The sequence below is a fragment of the Urocampus carinirostris genome, chromosome 15 (assembly GCF_059441175.1).
Source record: "Urocampus carinirostris isolate Australia breed hairy pipefish chromosome 15, RoL_Ucar_1.0, whole genome shotgun sequence".
Classification (NCBI taxonomy): Eukaryota; Metazoa; Chordata; class Actinopteri; order Syngnathiformes; family Syngnathidae; genus Urocampus; species Urocampus carinirostris.
The window spans coordinates 17287168-17305968 of record NC_142363.1 but is presented as its reverse complement, the minus strand read 5'-3'; the positions used below and the strand labels follow the sequence as shown (position 1 = coordinate 17305968).

At 38.4% G+C, this 18801-nt stretch overlaps 2 protein-coding genes across 5 annotated transcripts in view; one reads left to right on the top strand and one right to left on the bottom strand.

Moving 5' to 3' along the window:
* The first annotated feature begins 1437 nt into the window (after nt 1-1437).
* Nucleotides 1438-11603, top strand: ngb (neuroglobin). Its single transcript, XM_088354647.1, has 5 exons — nt 1438-1542; nt 1619-1841; nt 3882-3990; nt 5712-5831; nt 5908-11603. Exons 2-5 carry the CDS (start codon nt 1744-1746, stop codon nt 6058-6060), a joined length of 480 nt encoding a protein of 159 aa, XP_088210773.1. The 5' UTR covers nt 1438-1542; nt 1619-1743; the 3' UTR covers nt 6061-11603.
* Nucleotides 11604-14671: 3068 nt separating this feature from the next.
* The window catches only part of tmem63c (transmembrane protein 63C), a 51571-nt gene continuing 47441 nt past the window's right edge, over nt 14672-18801 (bottom strand). For 2 of the 4 annotated variants that reach the window (XM_088355098.1, XM_088355099.1), the window contains one exon: nt 15534-17085. In XM_088355098.1, coding sequence (XP_088211224.1) covers nt 16846-17085 — 240 coding nt within the window. In that variant the 3' untranslated portion in view covers nt 15534-16845. Of the gene's footprint in view, nt 15196-15533; nt 17086-18801 lie in introns of those variants that run through there. The other 2 variants (XM_088355097.1, XM_088355096.1) reach the window with 2 other exon arrangements.

The window sequence follows — 18801 nt, the reverse complement described above, 5'->3', positions numbered from 1 at the left end:
TCCAGATAAAGACTAAAATCATGAAATAGGGGTACAAACAGCCCAAATATGCAATTGTCTACATACATTTTATTTGGAAAAGATTAACCTCGGAGTGCAAAAAAAAAAATCTAAGGAGAAAACCAAAGAAAACTGGGGACTGTAAGTTGAAAACCAGCTGTTCAATCATCCTCTTACACCTTTTTGCTGAAAAATGGCGAATCAACAGAACATAAAGTTCTTAGTGAGTTTTTTGGGGCATTTTTCACATCTAGGGTAACCTACCTTGCCTGTGAAAGATGGTAGTCATATCTATACTTCTTTCCTCTTGAGTGGACCGAAACAGACAAACAAACAAACATATGTACAGTGGAACCTCGGTTCTCGACCATAATCCGTTCCAGAACCCTGTTCGAAAACCGATTTGTTCAATCACCAAAATCATTTTTCCCGTTAAAAATCATGTAAACCGTTTTAATCCGTTCCAACACCCTGAATGTTTGTCTTGAATGTTTAACGTAAACATGAAGCTAACCCAGGCTAATCGCACGTTCGCATTATCGTAATCTTCCGTACGAAAGATTACGCTAACACGAACGTGTAAAAATAAAAAAATCAGGTTGTTTACAGGTCATTTAGCACCCGGCTCTCCACAACAAGTGGTGAGCGGTTCATTGGAAATGGGGCTCCGTTCCAACACCCTGAATGTTGGGCTCCGTTCCAACACCCTGGATGTTTAACGTAAACATGAAGCTAACCCAGGCTAATCGTACATTCGCTTTATCGTAATCTTCCGTACGAAAGATTACGCTAACATGAACATGTAAAAATAAAAAAAAAGGATAAAGAAAAGAATAATGAATAGGATTTCTTACCTTTGTGGTGGTCAGCAGAAAGCGCAGGTGTACGGTGGAGCTATTATTTCTTTCTTAAATGCAATAGTTGTACGCACTACTTTTCTTTTTTCACCTGTAGCAACTTTGCCTCTTGCACTGACTTTCTTCAGAGGCATAATAAGAGGCTAAAACACCGGTACACCGCTCAGCATCGCACCCTAGCGTACGCACTCACGCATTACCGGCGTTCGAACTCCGATTTTTTGACCGAACAGCGAAGCAAGAATTCCTCGAAATTTTTGATCGGACTCCGATCACACTATCACTACCCTCGCTTTACTCGTAGGTGATAATTAGTGGTGCAAACAAAGCATAACCAGAATGGGATCCATGCAATTCATAATTCATGTTAAATTGTTAATCACACAGACAGCATTATTATAGTGATAGTTAAAATGGGAAGACGGTATCAATCTTAGGACAATAGTATCGATCTAATCCAAATGCTCGCTCAGTATCGATAGTATCAGTGTTTGGACCGCTCTGCCCACTCTTAATATGTGGCATGAATAATGACTGGAGAGAGAGCGAACTAGAGGAGGGGGTTATTAGAGGGGGAGGGGTGCATCCGAGATTGAGCCAGCCACAGTGACAGATGAGAGCGTGGCACAACTTGCCTTTGGCGTGGGCTGGGGGCAAAGAGAGAGCAAGTGCATCGGAGTTGGAGGCAAAGCGTGCACACACACATACATGAAACCTTAAACGCGGCGGTTGCACACTTGATGCTCGACTTTGTCTCACAGGTGCACAAGTTTCATCTTGACCATCCATCTCCACTGTTATGGGTCTGGCAAAACCAAGCTTTCTGACGCTGTAGAGGACCTCGCATCTTCTCCACATCTACAACTCGAAGCACCCACCCAAGAGGATGGAGAAGCTTTCGGAGAAGGACAAGGAGCTGATACGGAGCAGCTGGGAAAGCCTGGGCAAGAACAAAGTTCCGCACGGCATCCTCATGTTCTCCAGGTGAGGGTTTGGTCGTTTTGTTTTGTTTTTCGACTCGTGGTCCGTTGTCTATCTGTGCACGCTTCCTCTGGAAAACAGAAGCGGCTTGCCCAGTTGCTTGGCGACGGCCTTGGATGTGATGATGTGTTTGCCGCCACATCTGACACGTGCATGAAGGATTTGGTGATCTTACTTTGTCATTGTAGGAGGCTTACTTAAATCAATTATGCGTGACATTCAATAGAGAATTATAATATTTGGAGGGTAATTATATGACAAGGAAGTCTTTTCTTATATGTTGAGTCTCAACAATGGCTTTAAACGAGACATCTGTTAGCATGTCTGCTTTATTTTGGTCTGAACCTTTTTTCTATTTTTTACAAAAAAATGGCGATTTCTTTATCTTATTTGAAAAAAATGAAATTTACTGTGGGGTTCACTATTGATGTTCAAACAACCATTAATTGTATTTATCTGTGCTTTTAAATGCCAGGATAGAAACAATGTGAAGTATCCTAATAGACCAGCGGTCGCCAACCTTTTTTAAGCTGAGAGCTACTTTTTTGGTGCTGATTTACACAAACGGCTACCAGTTTATATGCATTTCTAAGATAACATGTTATTACCAGGTTGTAATTATTAGCAGTAAAAATATGCTCAATCAATCATGAAAAAAAAGAAAATTACAATGACCCATTATATAATTTCAGAACCAGTTCAGCTGGCAACTCTGGTAATTTTAGCACCACATTAGAGACCCTAGTAATAGAGTTATTCCTTGCTAAAATGTGGTTTACTTTTCCTGGTTTTGCTCCTTCAGCTCATACAATGTGTTTTGCATTCCGATTGGCTAAACAGTCTCCCGGTTATTATTATTTGACGGTACTGTAGTTATTTGATGAAATTTATGCAGTACTTTTATTTGTTAACTAATGCTTGAGCTTGTAAAAAGGTAATTGGTGTTTGGTTTCAGTGTATAATTGAGCATTTAATTGTATAATATTTGTAAAAAAAAAAATAAAGGTTTCTACTTTACGGATTTCTCTTATCACAGATTCTTTTTTTAAAACGTACCAATCAACAATTAAAAATTGAATTTGCCAGTGCTGACAAAAAGTCAACTAAAAGTAAGATGAAACGAATACTTGTAAATGGAACTGAATTGATTCATGTCTTTTAAGAATATCATTACTAGCAGAAATCAATCTAAATAACATTTTCCGTGCAATAAAATGCCGTAATCCTTCCTTCTGGCGTAACTCTGTTATTCTGGTATTGGGTTTGTACAATATTTATTAAGCAAAGTCAGTTTCTAAGATTTCAGCAAACAATCATTCAATGCTGTGCTTTGAGTAAAGATGATGTGATGACATCTTTACCTGACCACACTCTCAGAATGACCGCCCTTGGAGATGTATGAAAAAATACGAATATTGTTGGTTAATTCGTATTAGACAAACACAAAATGTCATGAACCATGCAACTTCATATTGTTAGGAAATTCTCTGGCTTGACTTCTGCTTAAAGCAGCAAAATGTGCCTTATTTTCTATCTCAGGATGGCGGCCATTTTGCAAATAATTTTTCAGAGTGCCAAGGTTAACAACCAATTACAGTTCAGCTAGCGAATGTCACATCAACAAACTCGACAGAAAGTAGCAACGTTTCATGTTTCATACGCTCTCATTCATTGTAATGTCAGTTTTAGTTGATAGAATATGCTAAAATGGCCTCCCTTACATGGATGAAAACGAATTGATTTTGCAGTTAATTTCCAACTCCGCAATCTAGTACCCCAAATCATCCATTTAAGTGTAGTACGAGTACTAAATAACACGGAGTACGGTTAGTTTGCCTGGTGTATAAAATGCAAAGCGCTATTTTATTAGTATAATATTTGTCAATGATAACTTAAAAAGGATGAAAGAACTATACATACATTAATATGTACCCCAAAATACATTAATCTGAGCATGTGTTTCCATTTACCAGAGAGCACTTCTTCTACATTCCTATGACATCGCAATGAAGTAAAGCAATCCATGCTTTGTGTCCCTGCTAGGCTTTTTGAGCTGGACCCTGCTCTTCTCACTCTTTTCCGCTACAACACAAACTGTGGCGACACACAAGACTGCCTCTCCAGCCCAGAGTTCCTGGAGCACGTCACCAAGGTCAGCTTTTCACCCTCTAAAGTGTCTTCTAATAGGACTAGAGATGAGCAGCTTTGATCAAGATAAGAAAATGATGCTAAAATTAAGCAAAATCTTCTGTCCTCCATATTGGACAGATTCACTCATTTTAAGTATTACTTTTTATTTTGCTAGAAAAACAAGTTAAACTATATTTGAAAATAAGAAAAATAAGACTTTAAATGAGCAAAATGATCTACTAATGGAATAACAGTTTGATTTATTTATTGCAGTAAAAGTTGGCATTCTATGATTACGCTAAAAATAAAAAGCAAAACATTTACAATTTAAATACTTTCAGCTCATGTTAAGAGTCCTATGTTTTTGGTCATTTTACCATATTTCAACATTTATCTGCACCTCAACAAAAAAATAAAAACTGAGAAAAAGGATATTTTTATTAATTTTCAACAAACTGCTCACAAAAATTACAAAACAAAATCAGTAAAACAAAACTTTTCTTAATATGTTTAAATAATGTATCAGGCTAAATTTTTTCGGGCTGATATAATATTTTACTCAATTTTGTGCAAATGGTAATGGAATTGTTCTCAAAATAAATTATAATGTATTAAATCAAACAAAGTCAAAACGTACTTTTGTTGGGTTTCAAAAAAACATAGCCCTCATATTTTTTACACTGTGGACTCTTCTCACTCTAAGGACCACCTCTTTAACCCGTTGTCCTCTGGTAGGCGCCACCGATCCCTTAAAACAAGGACTAAGAGGCTCAGAGACCATCACCACCCTAAGCAACTGCACAAGACTGGAATATATAGATCTTGCCTATGTATAGAAAATTAGGGTTCATATGTCATTTGACTTATTTGGGATTTTCTTGCTGCTAAATGTTGTTCCTTTGGCGCATTCTGCATTCTTTCTCCAACTTTATTCAATAATTCTTGGAGAAGATCATAACCTTGGACCCGCATGAAGGTACCGTCAGCAATGGCGCACACAACGTAGCTAACTTCCGTTTTGTTGATGATATTGCTGCGCTGGGAGGAGAAGAACAGGAACTAAGATATCTGGTCAATGCACCAATCCGGTATGGTATTGAAAATAAACACAGGGAAAACAAAACTAATGACCAAAAAGCCCTAATGTATCATCACAAACATCACCATCAACCATCAAGAGCTTGAACCTGTCACCAAATTTAAATATATTGGAGCTGTCATATCAGGAGAGGGGTCAGAACAAGAACTCATTGCCAGGATAAGTCAAATATGAAAACTTGCAGTGCTATGGTCACGTAACAAGATCATCAGGGATCCTCACAAGATCTTTTCTCCATGGCACAATTCAAAAAGGCAAAAGAAGAAGACAGAAAAAGAACTGGTGCCACCTTGTCATGACTCAGATGCAGGCTAGGAACCATCAACAGTGGTGAAAGCTCTCCAGAGTTGCATCCACAATGCTGCCCTGACAACTAAGGCGGTTAAGTGTATCTGTGAATTTGAAGTGAAACTGTTTCGATGCACTCTTCCTTATTGCACTATTGTTCTGATGCACTTACATCTTAGGCTACTCTCTAAGTACTACTTTGTTAATATTTTTGTCTATTTATCCTTAAATTCTTTTATCTGATTTTTCTCTTCTAAGTCTTTATCACGTGGGTCTATTCCAGAAAACAATGTTCACTAAGTTGCTATCAATGACAATGGGACAATTCTAATCATAATTCTTCTCATTGACTCCAGGTGATGTTAGTGATCGACGCCGCTGTCAGTCACCTGGATGATCTTCACTCCTTGGAGGATTTCCTTCTGAACCTAGGGAGGAAGCACCAGGCGGTGGGGGTCAACCCGCAGTCCTTTGCCGTAGGAGCAACTCACTGCAAGATCACTTCATCAAAACCTGCCAAACTCCACGCTTACCTGTTTTGGTCTGTTGCAGGTGGTAGGGGAGTCGCTCCTCTACATGCTGCAGTGCAACCTAGGCCAGGACTACACGGTGGCCGTGCGCCAAGCCTGGCTCAACATGTACGGCATCGTGGTAGCTGCCATGAGTCAAGGCTGGACCCAGAATGGCGAAGACAAGGCGGACTGAGCCGTTCTCTCGCTCAGCAGTCACCGTTCTTTCGCTAGATGTGGTTGCCATGGAGCAAGGTTGTGTAACTTGCAGCGTCGTGGCTTTTTTTTGTGTGCTGTACATTAGCAGGAAGTGCCACGCAAAAGGGAATGTACGGCATGGCCGCACTCCACCGATAGTCGTTTGGTTTTTTCGCTGTGGCAAAAACAGCCACTATGTGGAAAAGCAAAGAAGCAAGAAGGTTGACTTGTATATAGCGCCTTTGATTATATCTTCTGACCATCGTGAAACGTGCGATATAGCTTCAAAGCGTTGAATATTCGATTTCGCACTGTGGTCCACGACTGTGAAATTGACTAGAACAAAAGTCTTTGGATTTTGTGTATCTTATCTAACATTTAAAGGGACATTGTGTATGTTTTAGCAGTTCCTAGTAAGAAAAAAAACTTAATTCATTAAAAGAAATATATATTGATTTGAATAATGAGGGAAAATAATTGATTTATCAGATAAACTAGCATTTTTTTAAAAACTCATAAGAAATTTGTACTTATCTTAGATAACACGAGAGTCACCTAGAGAGCTGACACAAAACACTGGTTGCTATACTATTGGGTGAACTGATGTCAAATGTTAAAGCTTTAGTATTTTAACTCTAACTAAAGCCTAAAAGTTAAAGTTCACACATGAAGTATTAAATCTTCAGCCATTTAGCTTTAAACATAAACGTCAAGGCTTTAATTCTTGAGTTAACACTTTTAATTTCAACAATATGATCTGCTTGAAAGTGTCAGCGCTTTAAAACCTTAACTATTGACAGAACAAATATGAGTTAACAAACATCAATGCTTCAACTTAAAACTTAGTTCCAAGGGTCATTGGGCATTATTTAGAGCCTCCTAGAGGTAAAAGACTTAATTAAAAAAGAAAACTATGTTGATTTGAATACCAAGCAAACACATTGACCATCATATACACATGCATTTATGTTTAAACATTTCTTTGACGAGAAATTTTACACAATATGAAGCTCACTTAGAGGGAGCTGACTTCATCGTCCGTCATCTTGCTGCTAAGGGTATCCCAAAAAGAAAAGAAAAAACTTGTGAAAAGGGTTGCAACAAAAAAGAGAATTGTGCGGTTTGGTCACTTTGAGTCTTCCTTGTGCTTTGCCGCACTTATTTTCGGTTGCACTACACAATACAATGTCATCTAGTAGTCAAACATTACACAGTGTCCCTTTAATGTTTTTATAAAGAGGCTGGAATAGAATTGTTTTCTGACGGACATACTCCAAAAAACAATTGACTATAAGTGTTATACACAATCAGCTTTGTATCTGTAATCTTTTGACTGTTACGGTGTCCTTATACACCTTTATTTTACACAGTGTGTAATGCTCTTTTTTTAAAATCTGAATAGTTTTCATCTGACTGTTAAAAACAAGACTGTTATGTTCGGGTCAAGGGTATATGGAAAGACTCACAAACATTCACAATCATGCTCGCTGTTAACTAATTTCAAGGCAAAATCCATTTTTCAGATCAGGTTAACGCAATCAGTGCCATCAACGGCTATGGACATCCAATGTCTATTTTAAGTAAGCTGGCAGTGAATGAGTTCATCACAGTAGTCATTTAACAGATATATTTTAGGCATTGAACGTGCAAACAGTGATGCGATTGGATGATATCATCATTAACATAACTGTTACAGATTTCTTTCAATGCCAAGTATTTGATAACGCCATACAACTGTAAATCCAAGTGGCTGGTATGCTGTTATTTCCGCTTAATTGTGAGTTTATGTCGAAGATATTTATTTTTATATTTGAAAGCATAGATGTATATTGCCATTGTTTTATAGTAGATACAGTTGTTATGATGCAGGACCAGAACTGATGGTGCAATATTTTGTTATATGTCATATTTATTTTATGCTTTTTACTTTATTTTTGTTTAATTTATTCTTGTTTAATATATATATATATATATATATATATATACATATATAAATATTTGTTTCAATTTAATGTTTTATTTATTTCTCTCTTTTTGGCTTTTATTTTTATTTATTGATCTAAACTGCTTCATTTATTTTCAGGTAGGTTTATAGATTAGTAAAACCTCACAAGGAAAGCCATCAACGAATTTATAACTTGCAAGGAGAACAGCAGAGGACTGTACAAGAAACTTAATTTCAAATCTGTTCCAAAAGCCCTCCCACGAGCCCTTTCTTTTTATCAATTATTAAGTGACAAAGGCAGATCCATCCCAAAGGGTGTGGTTATCAAAGAACAGCAACAATATTGGCCGATAGTGACAATTATGTAACCAGGGCGTAAAAGTCAAAATAACAAGCAACATTGAGCTATTATAGTCAAAATAACAAAATTGCATCACATGCAATCTATTTTACTGGTGACCAATATTAAAACAGAATAAATGTAAATTTCTATTTAAAATGTAATTTCTTTTTGAGATTAAATTTTTTCATTTTTCTTGATTTTGGTCCCTTAATGCCACAGTAACTTGTGTGGAGTCACAGTAAAGTCCACTTGCACTGGTCACCTGTATGTCACAAAAGTTTACCCCTTAAATTTCTGCAGATTTTCTCATTATGTATAATTGAACAACACTGAAGAAATTTGCTTTGACACAATAAAAGGTATTCTGTGTAAAGCTTATATAGCAGTGAACATTTATTTTTCTCCACAAGAAATTCTAAATACACCCATTAGGAGCTAAATCCGAGGTGAAAAAAGTGAGTACACCATAAAGTAAAAGTTCCTGAAGTTTAATATTTTATGTCACCAACATGATTTGCAGAACCACCTTAATCCTCTTGGCCATAGATTTCACCCTAGCCTTACCAATTGCCACTGGAATGCTCCTCCATGACATGACAGAGCTGGGGGGTAATTGAGATCTTGTGCTTCTCCATATTCCGCTTGAGGATGGCCGAAATACAACCCCTAGCAAAAAGTATGGAATCGCCATTCTTGGGCAAGCCCTCACCCAGACATTTTATTTTGTAAAAAGTGCAGGGAAATAAATATGGAATCACTCAATTCTGAGGAAAAAATGGAATCATGAAAAAAAAGAATAAGAAATAACAATCAAATCATAGTCCTTTTTGTAAATCTCACCGGAAAGGCACCAAACAGAAGTTCCAGCATCATCACCTTGTACAATGCAGATTAGTGACTCATTACTTAGGAGAACCTTCATCCAATCATCCACAGTCCATGATTGCCTCTTCTTAGCCCATTGCAGTCTTGTTATTTTGTGTACAAGCATAAATGATGGTTTCCTTTTAGGTTTCCTATTTGAAAATCCCATTTTCATTAGGCAATTTTGCACAGTTCTGTCGTATACATTGACTCCAACTTCATCCCATTTCCTCTCCATTTGTCTTGTTGTACATTTTCTGTTTTCTAGACATAAGGCCTTTAGTCGTTTGTCTAGATGCCTACATGTTTTCCTTGGCTTGCTAGTACGCTTAACTTTAACGGCCTTCCTATGTTATTTGTACTTAGTGCACATCTTCGATATAGTGGACTGTGAACAGCACACATCTTTGGCAACCATACGTGTAGAGTTTCAAGAAGTTTGACGATCCTGTCTTTGGTCTCAAGAGACATTCTTCTTGTTGGAGCCATGATTCTTGCCAATCTACTTAGTTCAGGAGCCTTCCAGGGTGTGATAAATGCACTGTCTTTAACTGCTGTCTAACAAACAGACAATCTAAGCCAGGTACCCAATTAAGGAAAGAAAATTGACTGGGTGTGTCCTTATTTTTTACTCAAAACGCATTGATTCCTCTTTTTTTTTCCTCAGAAACGAGTGATTCCATATTTATTGCCCCGCCCTTGCTCTACAAAAGTATCTTTTATTGACCATTGCAATGTTTTCTCTCAATATTTTATGTTTCTGAATGCCAATATGTTGCACTTTGGAATGACGTTACAATTGTTTCGTGTTTGCGATCTGAGTTTTTTCTACAGAATAAAATGTCTGAGTGAGGGCTTGCCCATGACTGGAAATACCATACTTTTTGCTAGGGTTTGTATGTTCTATTGGGTTTAGATCTGGAGACATGCCTGGCCAGTCCATCCACTTTACTCTTAGCCCCTTTAGAAAATCATTGGTCGTCTCACAGATGTATTTAGGGTAATTGTCAGACTGGAACATTGCCCAGCAACCCAGTTTCTGGAGGGAGGGGATCATTCCTTGCTCCAGTATTTCCTAGCACACGCTTGAGTTCATGTTTTCCTCCATGGAACAACTTCCAAACTCCAGTTGCACTAATACACACCCACACCATGATTTTCCAAAGACCTTGCTTGACTTTAGGCATGACAAACATGTTTGTACTCCTTATCGAGTTGCCACCACACATGATTCGCACCATCCGAGCAAAATAAATTAATCCTTTGTCTTACCCCACGAGAGGATATCTTTCCAGTAAGCCATGGCCTTTATTGACGGTCTTCTTCAGTGATGTTCTATTAAACATTACGATGAAATGTCTGCAGAAATGTAAGTGTTGTACTCACTTTTGTGACCTACTGGAGGTACGCAAAGCAATCAGATTCAATAATTATCTTAATCATGCTTGTTAATGGGTTTGCAAATTTAAAAAATTGCAACATTGCTGAGCTTTGACTACTGTTCCTAATGGTGCCACTCACATGTAGCAACCGCAATATTAGCAACATCACCCGGTGTGACGTGACGTGGTTCAACACCACTGCAAAACAAAATGAAGCATAATTATAAATGACCATTGGTGTCAAGGCAGAGTATATTCTAAGTATTTTGTATCTATTTTTCCCAGTTTTCCATTTGTTCAACTGGTTGTGTAAGTGCTGTATATAATTTGTTGTTATTCTTTTCTTAGAATTGTCCCATGAAGGATGTCTTTTTTAAATATTTTTGAAAGGCGCCACAGACACATAAAGATGTATTATTCTGGTAACATCCAGAGGTGTACATATCGGGCGTGTTGATGTCTACCTCATTGTTAATAGCTGCTATGGACCAGTGACTTCACCTAGTCTTACTTCAACCCATACATCCATATAAAGCAGAACTACACTTTAATTGGAAGCCACTCCAAACAATTTCTTTAAAATATATTTACACATGGCATTCATATTATTACAGCTATTTGACACATAAAGCAGCCGACAATGTTTCTACCTGTTATAGACTGAAAATGTCCATGAAACTGAGCATGAAAATGTTATCTGACCAAAAAAAAGAAGATGGGCTATAATTGTTATTTCTGCAACTGTTATGTCATCTTCAGTTGACAGCATGTGTCAAAAATGCTGCTACATGAAATGAACAGGTGGATTTAGCTGGCTAAATTTATATTTTATACCTGATTGTGTGTTTTGATAAGAGGCAATGTATTGAACATATTGTGAGGAAAGTTTTCAGTCTTGGCTTTCTGTCCAAAATAACCAAGCAAACAATCTTTGTAAACAGGAATCAATGCTTCAGTTTCATAAATTGTGTGTTGTGCGCATACTCAATAAAGTGGTTTCTTGTGGATATTTTGGAGCAAATCCAGGTCAGTGTGTTGTCACGATTATGCAGATGGGCGCAACACAATGGCAGCCATTTGATTCCGGTCACAAGAAGCCCTGATATCTTTTACACTACCGGTTATGTAATAGTCACGGACCACTTCTTTGCCCCGATCCGCAGAAACGAGGGTGACTTGAGGCGTATGAGCCCATTTGCTCATGCAACCGCGCAATATAGCATCAAGGGGAGCAGGAACTGAGAATCGACCACATCTTGGGGATAATAGCCTTCCCGCAGGCTTGGATATCAGTCTGCGCATGCATAAGCAACCGAGTGAGGGTTTTGTCATCTGTGAGCAGGCTGCCTGTTCTTCTGCGTAATACACAGTTGACGTGGCCTTAATTTGTCGGCTTGTGCACTGCAAAACGCTCTGTGGTACTTATGTTGCCTCACAACAAAATGCGCTTGTCTGGCCGCTGGGCCAGCGAGCCTCACTTGGGGGACCAAACATCCTGGCTAACTCCTGTGAGGCAATTGATTTTACCCCAAAATTAGACACTCTTTAGGTTGTTGTTCGTGAGAAACTATATTTAGAGAGTCTGAAATGTGTTTTGGAAAGACGGGGTATTAAATGTTGTCATGGCAACTGTTAAGCGGTCTATGGAAGAGTGCGTTTGAGTATGTGTGTTTGTGCCCTCGCTGTAACAAAAAAGCAGAACAAATCATCACTGATTGACATTGAGCAGAGGGCAGTGACCAGAGCAGACTCGGCAAAACAAGCAGCAGTATGGACCTTGTTTTGTCCCCAACATCCCTGAAGAAACCTATTCCAATGATTTACTGACAAGCCCTAATTTAGGATTGTACTAGGTCACGGATAAGTTTATAACTTTTATAACTTGCTGGGAGAACAGGAGAGAACCTACTTCTCGAATAGAAAATTCCAACCTTGTCTAAAAGCCCTTTCTTTTTATAAAATCTCCTAGGTTATAAAAACAGATCCACCCTAAAAAATGTGAAAATCAAAAACATAATTGGGCGATAGTGACAACGATGCAAACATTATCTTTAATATTGAGGTATAACAGTCAATATATTGAACTTGCATCCTATGCAATCTCATTTGCAGGTGTCCAATAATAAAGACGGAATACATTTATCATTTTAACCGTTTTCATTAAAAAACAAACGAACAAAAAACAATCTGTAATATAAGCAGGACTAGATGTTAGCAAGATTGAACACACAACTATGACAGCATAATGCAGACAAAGTCCGCCTTATTCAACAGTAGTTAATCTTATACTGTCTTGCCCGCCCACCCTGTGCCTCACCAATGTGCGAACAGGTAGTCTTAACTGAATTCCAAAAAATACGAAAGCGCCAAACAAGGAAAAGTCACATCAACCTAGCGGGCCAGCTCAAGTATTCCCTCTCATACCCGAGACGCTTCATCTAATAATCCCTTGGTTTGGGTGGCCTTAAGGGTAACTCAATAAAACTTGAGCTTTTTACATAAATGTTTGTAACTCCCCTATCCAGCCGCTTCAGCTCATTCCATTTGTGGATGCAAACACCTTATATGTGGGCGTTATCCCCTATGGGGCACCGATACTGCTTATGACGGGTCCTCCCCCGGCAGCCCTGGCCTCTCAATCACCAATGACTTCAGGGACCACAAAAATACGTGGCCTAGAATGGGTAGTGTGTGTGTCTTATTTATTGGTATACCTGATTGCAAGCAAGAAACATGTAGCGTGCACGAGCAAACAAAATAATTTGAATCAGTAACTGTAGACCCTAATCAAATCTATTCTTTGAGCTTACCCGCTAAGAAAGCCTTATTTGAAATTGTTGATTTCTCTGGGACAATTCCATTTTATTTAATGCCTCCGCAGTCATATCCATCCATATACAGTATAGTGTACATCTATACTTCTGGCAAGCCATGGAGGAGCACAACTTGTATAAAGACAATGCAGCACACTTGATTTTATTGAGTGACATGAATGAAATCCTCCTTTGTTTAACATCAAAAATTAAATGGAGAAATGACATCTGTTTGGAAATTGACACTGCTTCATTCGCTTGAAATTCTCCATAAATCTAATTCAAAAACAGGAAATATTATCACTTGTGATGCACCCAAACAAATTTGATCACATCTTGAACTGATGCTCAATCAAAAGCAGCATTCAAATGCGAAACAGCTTTCTTGAGAATAATCCTGTCTATTGGTGGGGGCGGCAGTTATTACCTGCAGGAGGTAAGAGCTCTTTTCTATTCTAAGCGTCTGGCCCGACAGAGTGGGTGAGGAGAGTGACAGTTTGCGCACCCGGAGGAATTCACCTTTCATGGAGAAGCATGTTGCCACGGGTGACAAGGGAATATGTCAAGGAGAAATTCTGAGCCATGAACACACATTATATTGTATATTATGCATGTCTTCATACTTGTTCTCTGACTTATGAAAGTTTAACGTTGCATATTTGAAGCAGACATCCCAGCTTTCAATCTAATGTGGCCCATGGGATAATACCTGTAGTCATCAGCATGTGCTGAAGTTGATTTACATGAAAATTACTTATATTTTTTGTGGATGATGATTGTGTATTGTCTGTTTTATATCGATTGTAGCCTGGTCATCCTGGAAGGTGTATTACTTCATATGTGATTCCTTCTCAAGGTTTTTTAATTTTCTTCTGGGTAAGGTTTTTTTAAAAGGGTTTTTCCTTGCCCTTGTGTAGGTTTCAGATCAGGGGATGTTGTAATAGGTCAATTCAAGTCAAGTCATGTTTATTTGTGTCTCAAAGGGCTGCACAGACCACAGATTATTGCAAACTACAGACTATTATTACACGATCCGCTGATCTAAAACCTACATGAGGGCAAGGAAAAACTCAAAAACCTCCACATGAGGAAAATTAAGAAACCTTGAGAGGGGACCTTGTAATAGGGGTACAACCCTTTGAGACTTTTTGTGATTAAGGGTTATACAAAGAAAAGTGACTTGACGAGACATTAGTCGGGGTATTTAGTACAGAAAGAAATCGATAATCTATTTATGATTGAACAATTAGATTTTCTTTCAGTAGTGTTTCAGAAGATTAAAAAAAAACATTTATTTCAGAATCATTGTTTTACCAATGTACAACATGCCTGGCATTATAGACGTCAGAAAACATTGAACAACAGCGTCAAAACGGGATCGTCAATATTTATCGACTAAATTCAACAACAGCCAAAGCGTAATACAGCGACACATCGTGTAGCAAAAATAAATGCTGAAGAAAGTATGGGGAGTACAAGAGCGTAGCACTGCTCGGGGAATGTCCGTCTGTCAGCTCTCTCACTGCAGATGGCTTCGCAAGTTGCGGCTTACCCCCACAAAGATATCACTTCAGCCCGGGCCGTTTCATCAGTCTGGCGGGGCGAGTCTGCTCACACCGCCCACTGGTGGGAACTTTTCACCTTCGCCCGTGGGCAAAGGGGCAGCACGTGTTTAGTTTGCTCGGAGTCTTGAAGGAGTCATGGAGGAGGATGGCGGGTGATTCGGGTTCATTAGATATACCGTATATTCCGGACTATAAGGTGCACCCAAAACACCCAAAATGGCCTGAAATTTGAACGTGACACTTAATTTAGTGCACTTTATATATGGAAAAAAAAACAAATGCATACTGGTGTATTATCATATACAGTGGAACCTCGGTTCTCGACCATAATCCGTTCCAGAACCCTGTTCAAAAACCGATTTGTTCGATCACCGAAAATCGTTTTTCCCATTAAAAGTAATGTAAAATCGTTTTAATCCGTTCCAACACCCTGATTCCTTACCAAGAACGTAAACATGAAGTTAACCCAGGCTAATCGTATGTTCGCGTTAGCGTAATCTTCCGTACGAAAGATTACGCTAACATGAACGTGTACAACAAAAAAAAAAAATCAGGTCGGTTAAAGGATAAAGAAAAGAATTATGAATAGGATTTCTTACCTTTGTGAAGGTCTGCAGAAGCCATGCTCTATTCCCTCGAAAGAAGGGAAACTCGCACACCTTCTACATATTTTGCTATTATTTCTTTCTTAAATGCAATAGTTGTACGCACTACCCTTCTTTTTTCACCTGTAGCAACTTTGCTGCTTGTACAGACCTTCTTCGGAGGCATAATTAGGGGCTAAAACACTCCGTTCACCGATATCTAAAGCGAAAGCAAAAAGAAGTGCGCGCGCATGTCATAACAGTTCTTCAAGAGGGGTGGGGGCAATCTACACCCGTACGCCGTTCAGCATCTCACCCTAGCGTACCGGCGTTCGAACTCGGATTTTTTGAACAAAAAGCGAAGCAAGAATTTTTCTAAATTTTTGGTCGAGAACCGATTTGTTCGGACTGAGAGGCGTTCGAAAACCGAGGTTCCGCTGTATGTGCAAATATTAAACTGCTGTTTTTTATTGCTGATCACAATTGCGGCAACAAGGATCAAACCCAGCACTGAATTCTAACCACCAGGCCACTAGGGAAATAAATGACATAGGTTATGAGTCTTTTCTCATCATCACATTTAGGCATAGTACCAGATATTGTGTTAGAAAATAGTGATGTGTCGTCCGCAACCGAAATGGCTCTGGAATGTGAACGACTCCCCACTAATCAAGACCCAGTTCCCTTTGAGACGCTTTTTTTTCCTCATGCGATTAGTTAAAATAATTATTTTCCCCACGGATTTAAATTTATTGACTATAAAAAGGTTAACATTGTTTTGTATTTGATCTTTGTATTTAACTCTTGTTTTTTATCATTTATATGTTGTTGCACTGAAAATTCAATATTTTTAATTTCCATTTTCTTGTGTTGTTTTTTTTAGGGATTCTCAGTTGCTAGACTTTAAAGTTTCTTTGTATACGAAGGTTTGAAGTTTAAATTAGTTCAAAGTTCATTATAGGGTGAAAAAAATAAATGCTATTATAATTTACTAAGGCAATAGACTTTTTAAGATTAAAAATTCATTTTGTGGATAATATTACATAGATTTTGGTAACATACCCAATAAAGGGACTTTCAAAAACTCACCCTAGCCCTTACTGTAGTTTCATTTAGATGTGCAAGATAGTCAGTCCAGTGCGTCTTATGAATTAAAAAATACTCATTTTTGGGGGTGCGCCTTATAATCCGGTACGCCTCATGTTACGGAAAATACGGTTCTTCAAATATGATAATTTTCATCATGTACCCTTCATCACCCGTAAAGTAGGAGATCAGTCACTTGTGTTACTGAAAGTCCACCGGGCTGTCCATAAGCTGGCTGGAGCGTGAAGGACAAGGAGGGTCTCGGAGTTCTGTCTCACGGGTCCGGGTGCGTTCTTCAGATCCCTCCTCCTCGTCTTCTTCTTCCGTTGGGCCATGGGTTGAACTCTGGGAGCTGGCCATGGCGCCATAGCTGTGGTGGGCCGGGGAGGGCATTGGAGTCAAGGCCAGTTCCGGCTCCAGCAGAACTGATGCCACAAAAAGCTGGGAGGAGAAAAACGTGTACGGTAACCCGTGTTGATCTGTCAAAAGGGTCATAGGGTTTAACAGCAAATTTGCTGGACAGCAGCACTCCCCAAGTAGAAAAAATAAAGAAAAGAAAATCCCTCGCGTGATACTGTTGTTTTTTTGAGTTGTTCTAAAATCAGAACTGTACTAAAGTACAACGTACGTGCTTCCTTTGGACCCTCAGGAAATCATGTCAAATGCTCATGCAATGTTAAACCCAGGAGTGGGCAAACTACAGACTGTGGGCAGCATATACTGTATATATATATATATATATATATATATACATATACACACACACACATACACATTATATATATACATATATGTCCCCAGTGTCCGTTTGTGAGTCTGTTTTTGTTTCTTGCCCCAATTAAACTAGATTTCTTTTATGAAACTTCAATGTGTACAGAACGCCCAGCCAATATCAAAATAGCTGGCTAATAGCTGAAGTTGGTGTTTCCTTATCATCCATCCATCCATTGTCTGCACCGCTTATCCTCAATATGGTTGCGGGGGTGCTGGAGCCCATCTCAGCTATCTCCGGGCAGTGGGCAGGCGACACCCTGAACTAGTTGCCAGCCAGTCGCCGGGCACAGAGACAATTCACTCGCTTAAAAAAGTCACCTAATATATTACTTTGCTTTTTAAAATTTTATTTTTCTGAGTCTTTCAATTCCAATTGAATGAAATTCTGATATTTATAAACAAATATGAAATTAAATATAATATGTACACTACTATTAAAACGTTTGTGGTCAGTTGGAAAATTCCACTCTTTGACAAAAGCAAAGTTTGAAGATTTTTTTTTAATTTTACCGTATTTATTTTTTCAAATAAAAATCATTATTTATAACCTTCCAACACCTTGACAATACTTTCTGTTTATTTTAGAACTCATTAGATTATTTAAAAAAAGTGTGACTTTTAGTGGAAAACACTGCATGTATATTTATTCGTAAATGCATATGACAAACATTTGAAAGGTCAGTTTTTTTTTCTCTCTCTGTTATTGTCAAGTTTGAAACTCTCTTGTCTGATACAAGAAATGAAACGAGTCAGTCAATCATTTTTGTTTCTCCTGGCCATGCCCCTGAGCCCATCTTTTTAATCCACTGTGGCCTGCGACTTTAAATGTTTGCCCACCCATTGTTTAAACTGTTTAACATTCCTAATGAATGTAATATGAGATTTAAGAGTTGACTGCAAAGAACAAAAAAGTACAAGTACTGACCCTGATTGATATTCTTGACCAATTACAATAAGGAAGCATGAAAAGGAGTATTTTTGTATTTGAATATTGTCACTTGCTAGCAGGTTATATTGGTCATGCAATTAAGAGGGTTCGCTGACTCAAATCTCAACCACAAAATAGCCTACAAATATGTATGCTTTGCACTTTTAGTTGAATCCATCATGGACACAGTATCAAACCGGAAGTTTTAGCACATACGGAGTGCCCTAAGGATCATTCCTTTCACCTTTGTGTTAAGAATTACACTACAAAAAATACAGGTACAGGGATACCCCTACATACAAGCTGCTCAGGATGAGAAATTCGAAATACCAGATGTATTTTGAAAATAAATCCTACCCGATATACAAGAGAAAATCCAAGTTCTGAGAATTTCTAGACTACGCCAGTACAGACCGCTCACTGGCAGTTAGCGCGTGCGTTTCCCACAGACCTTA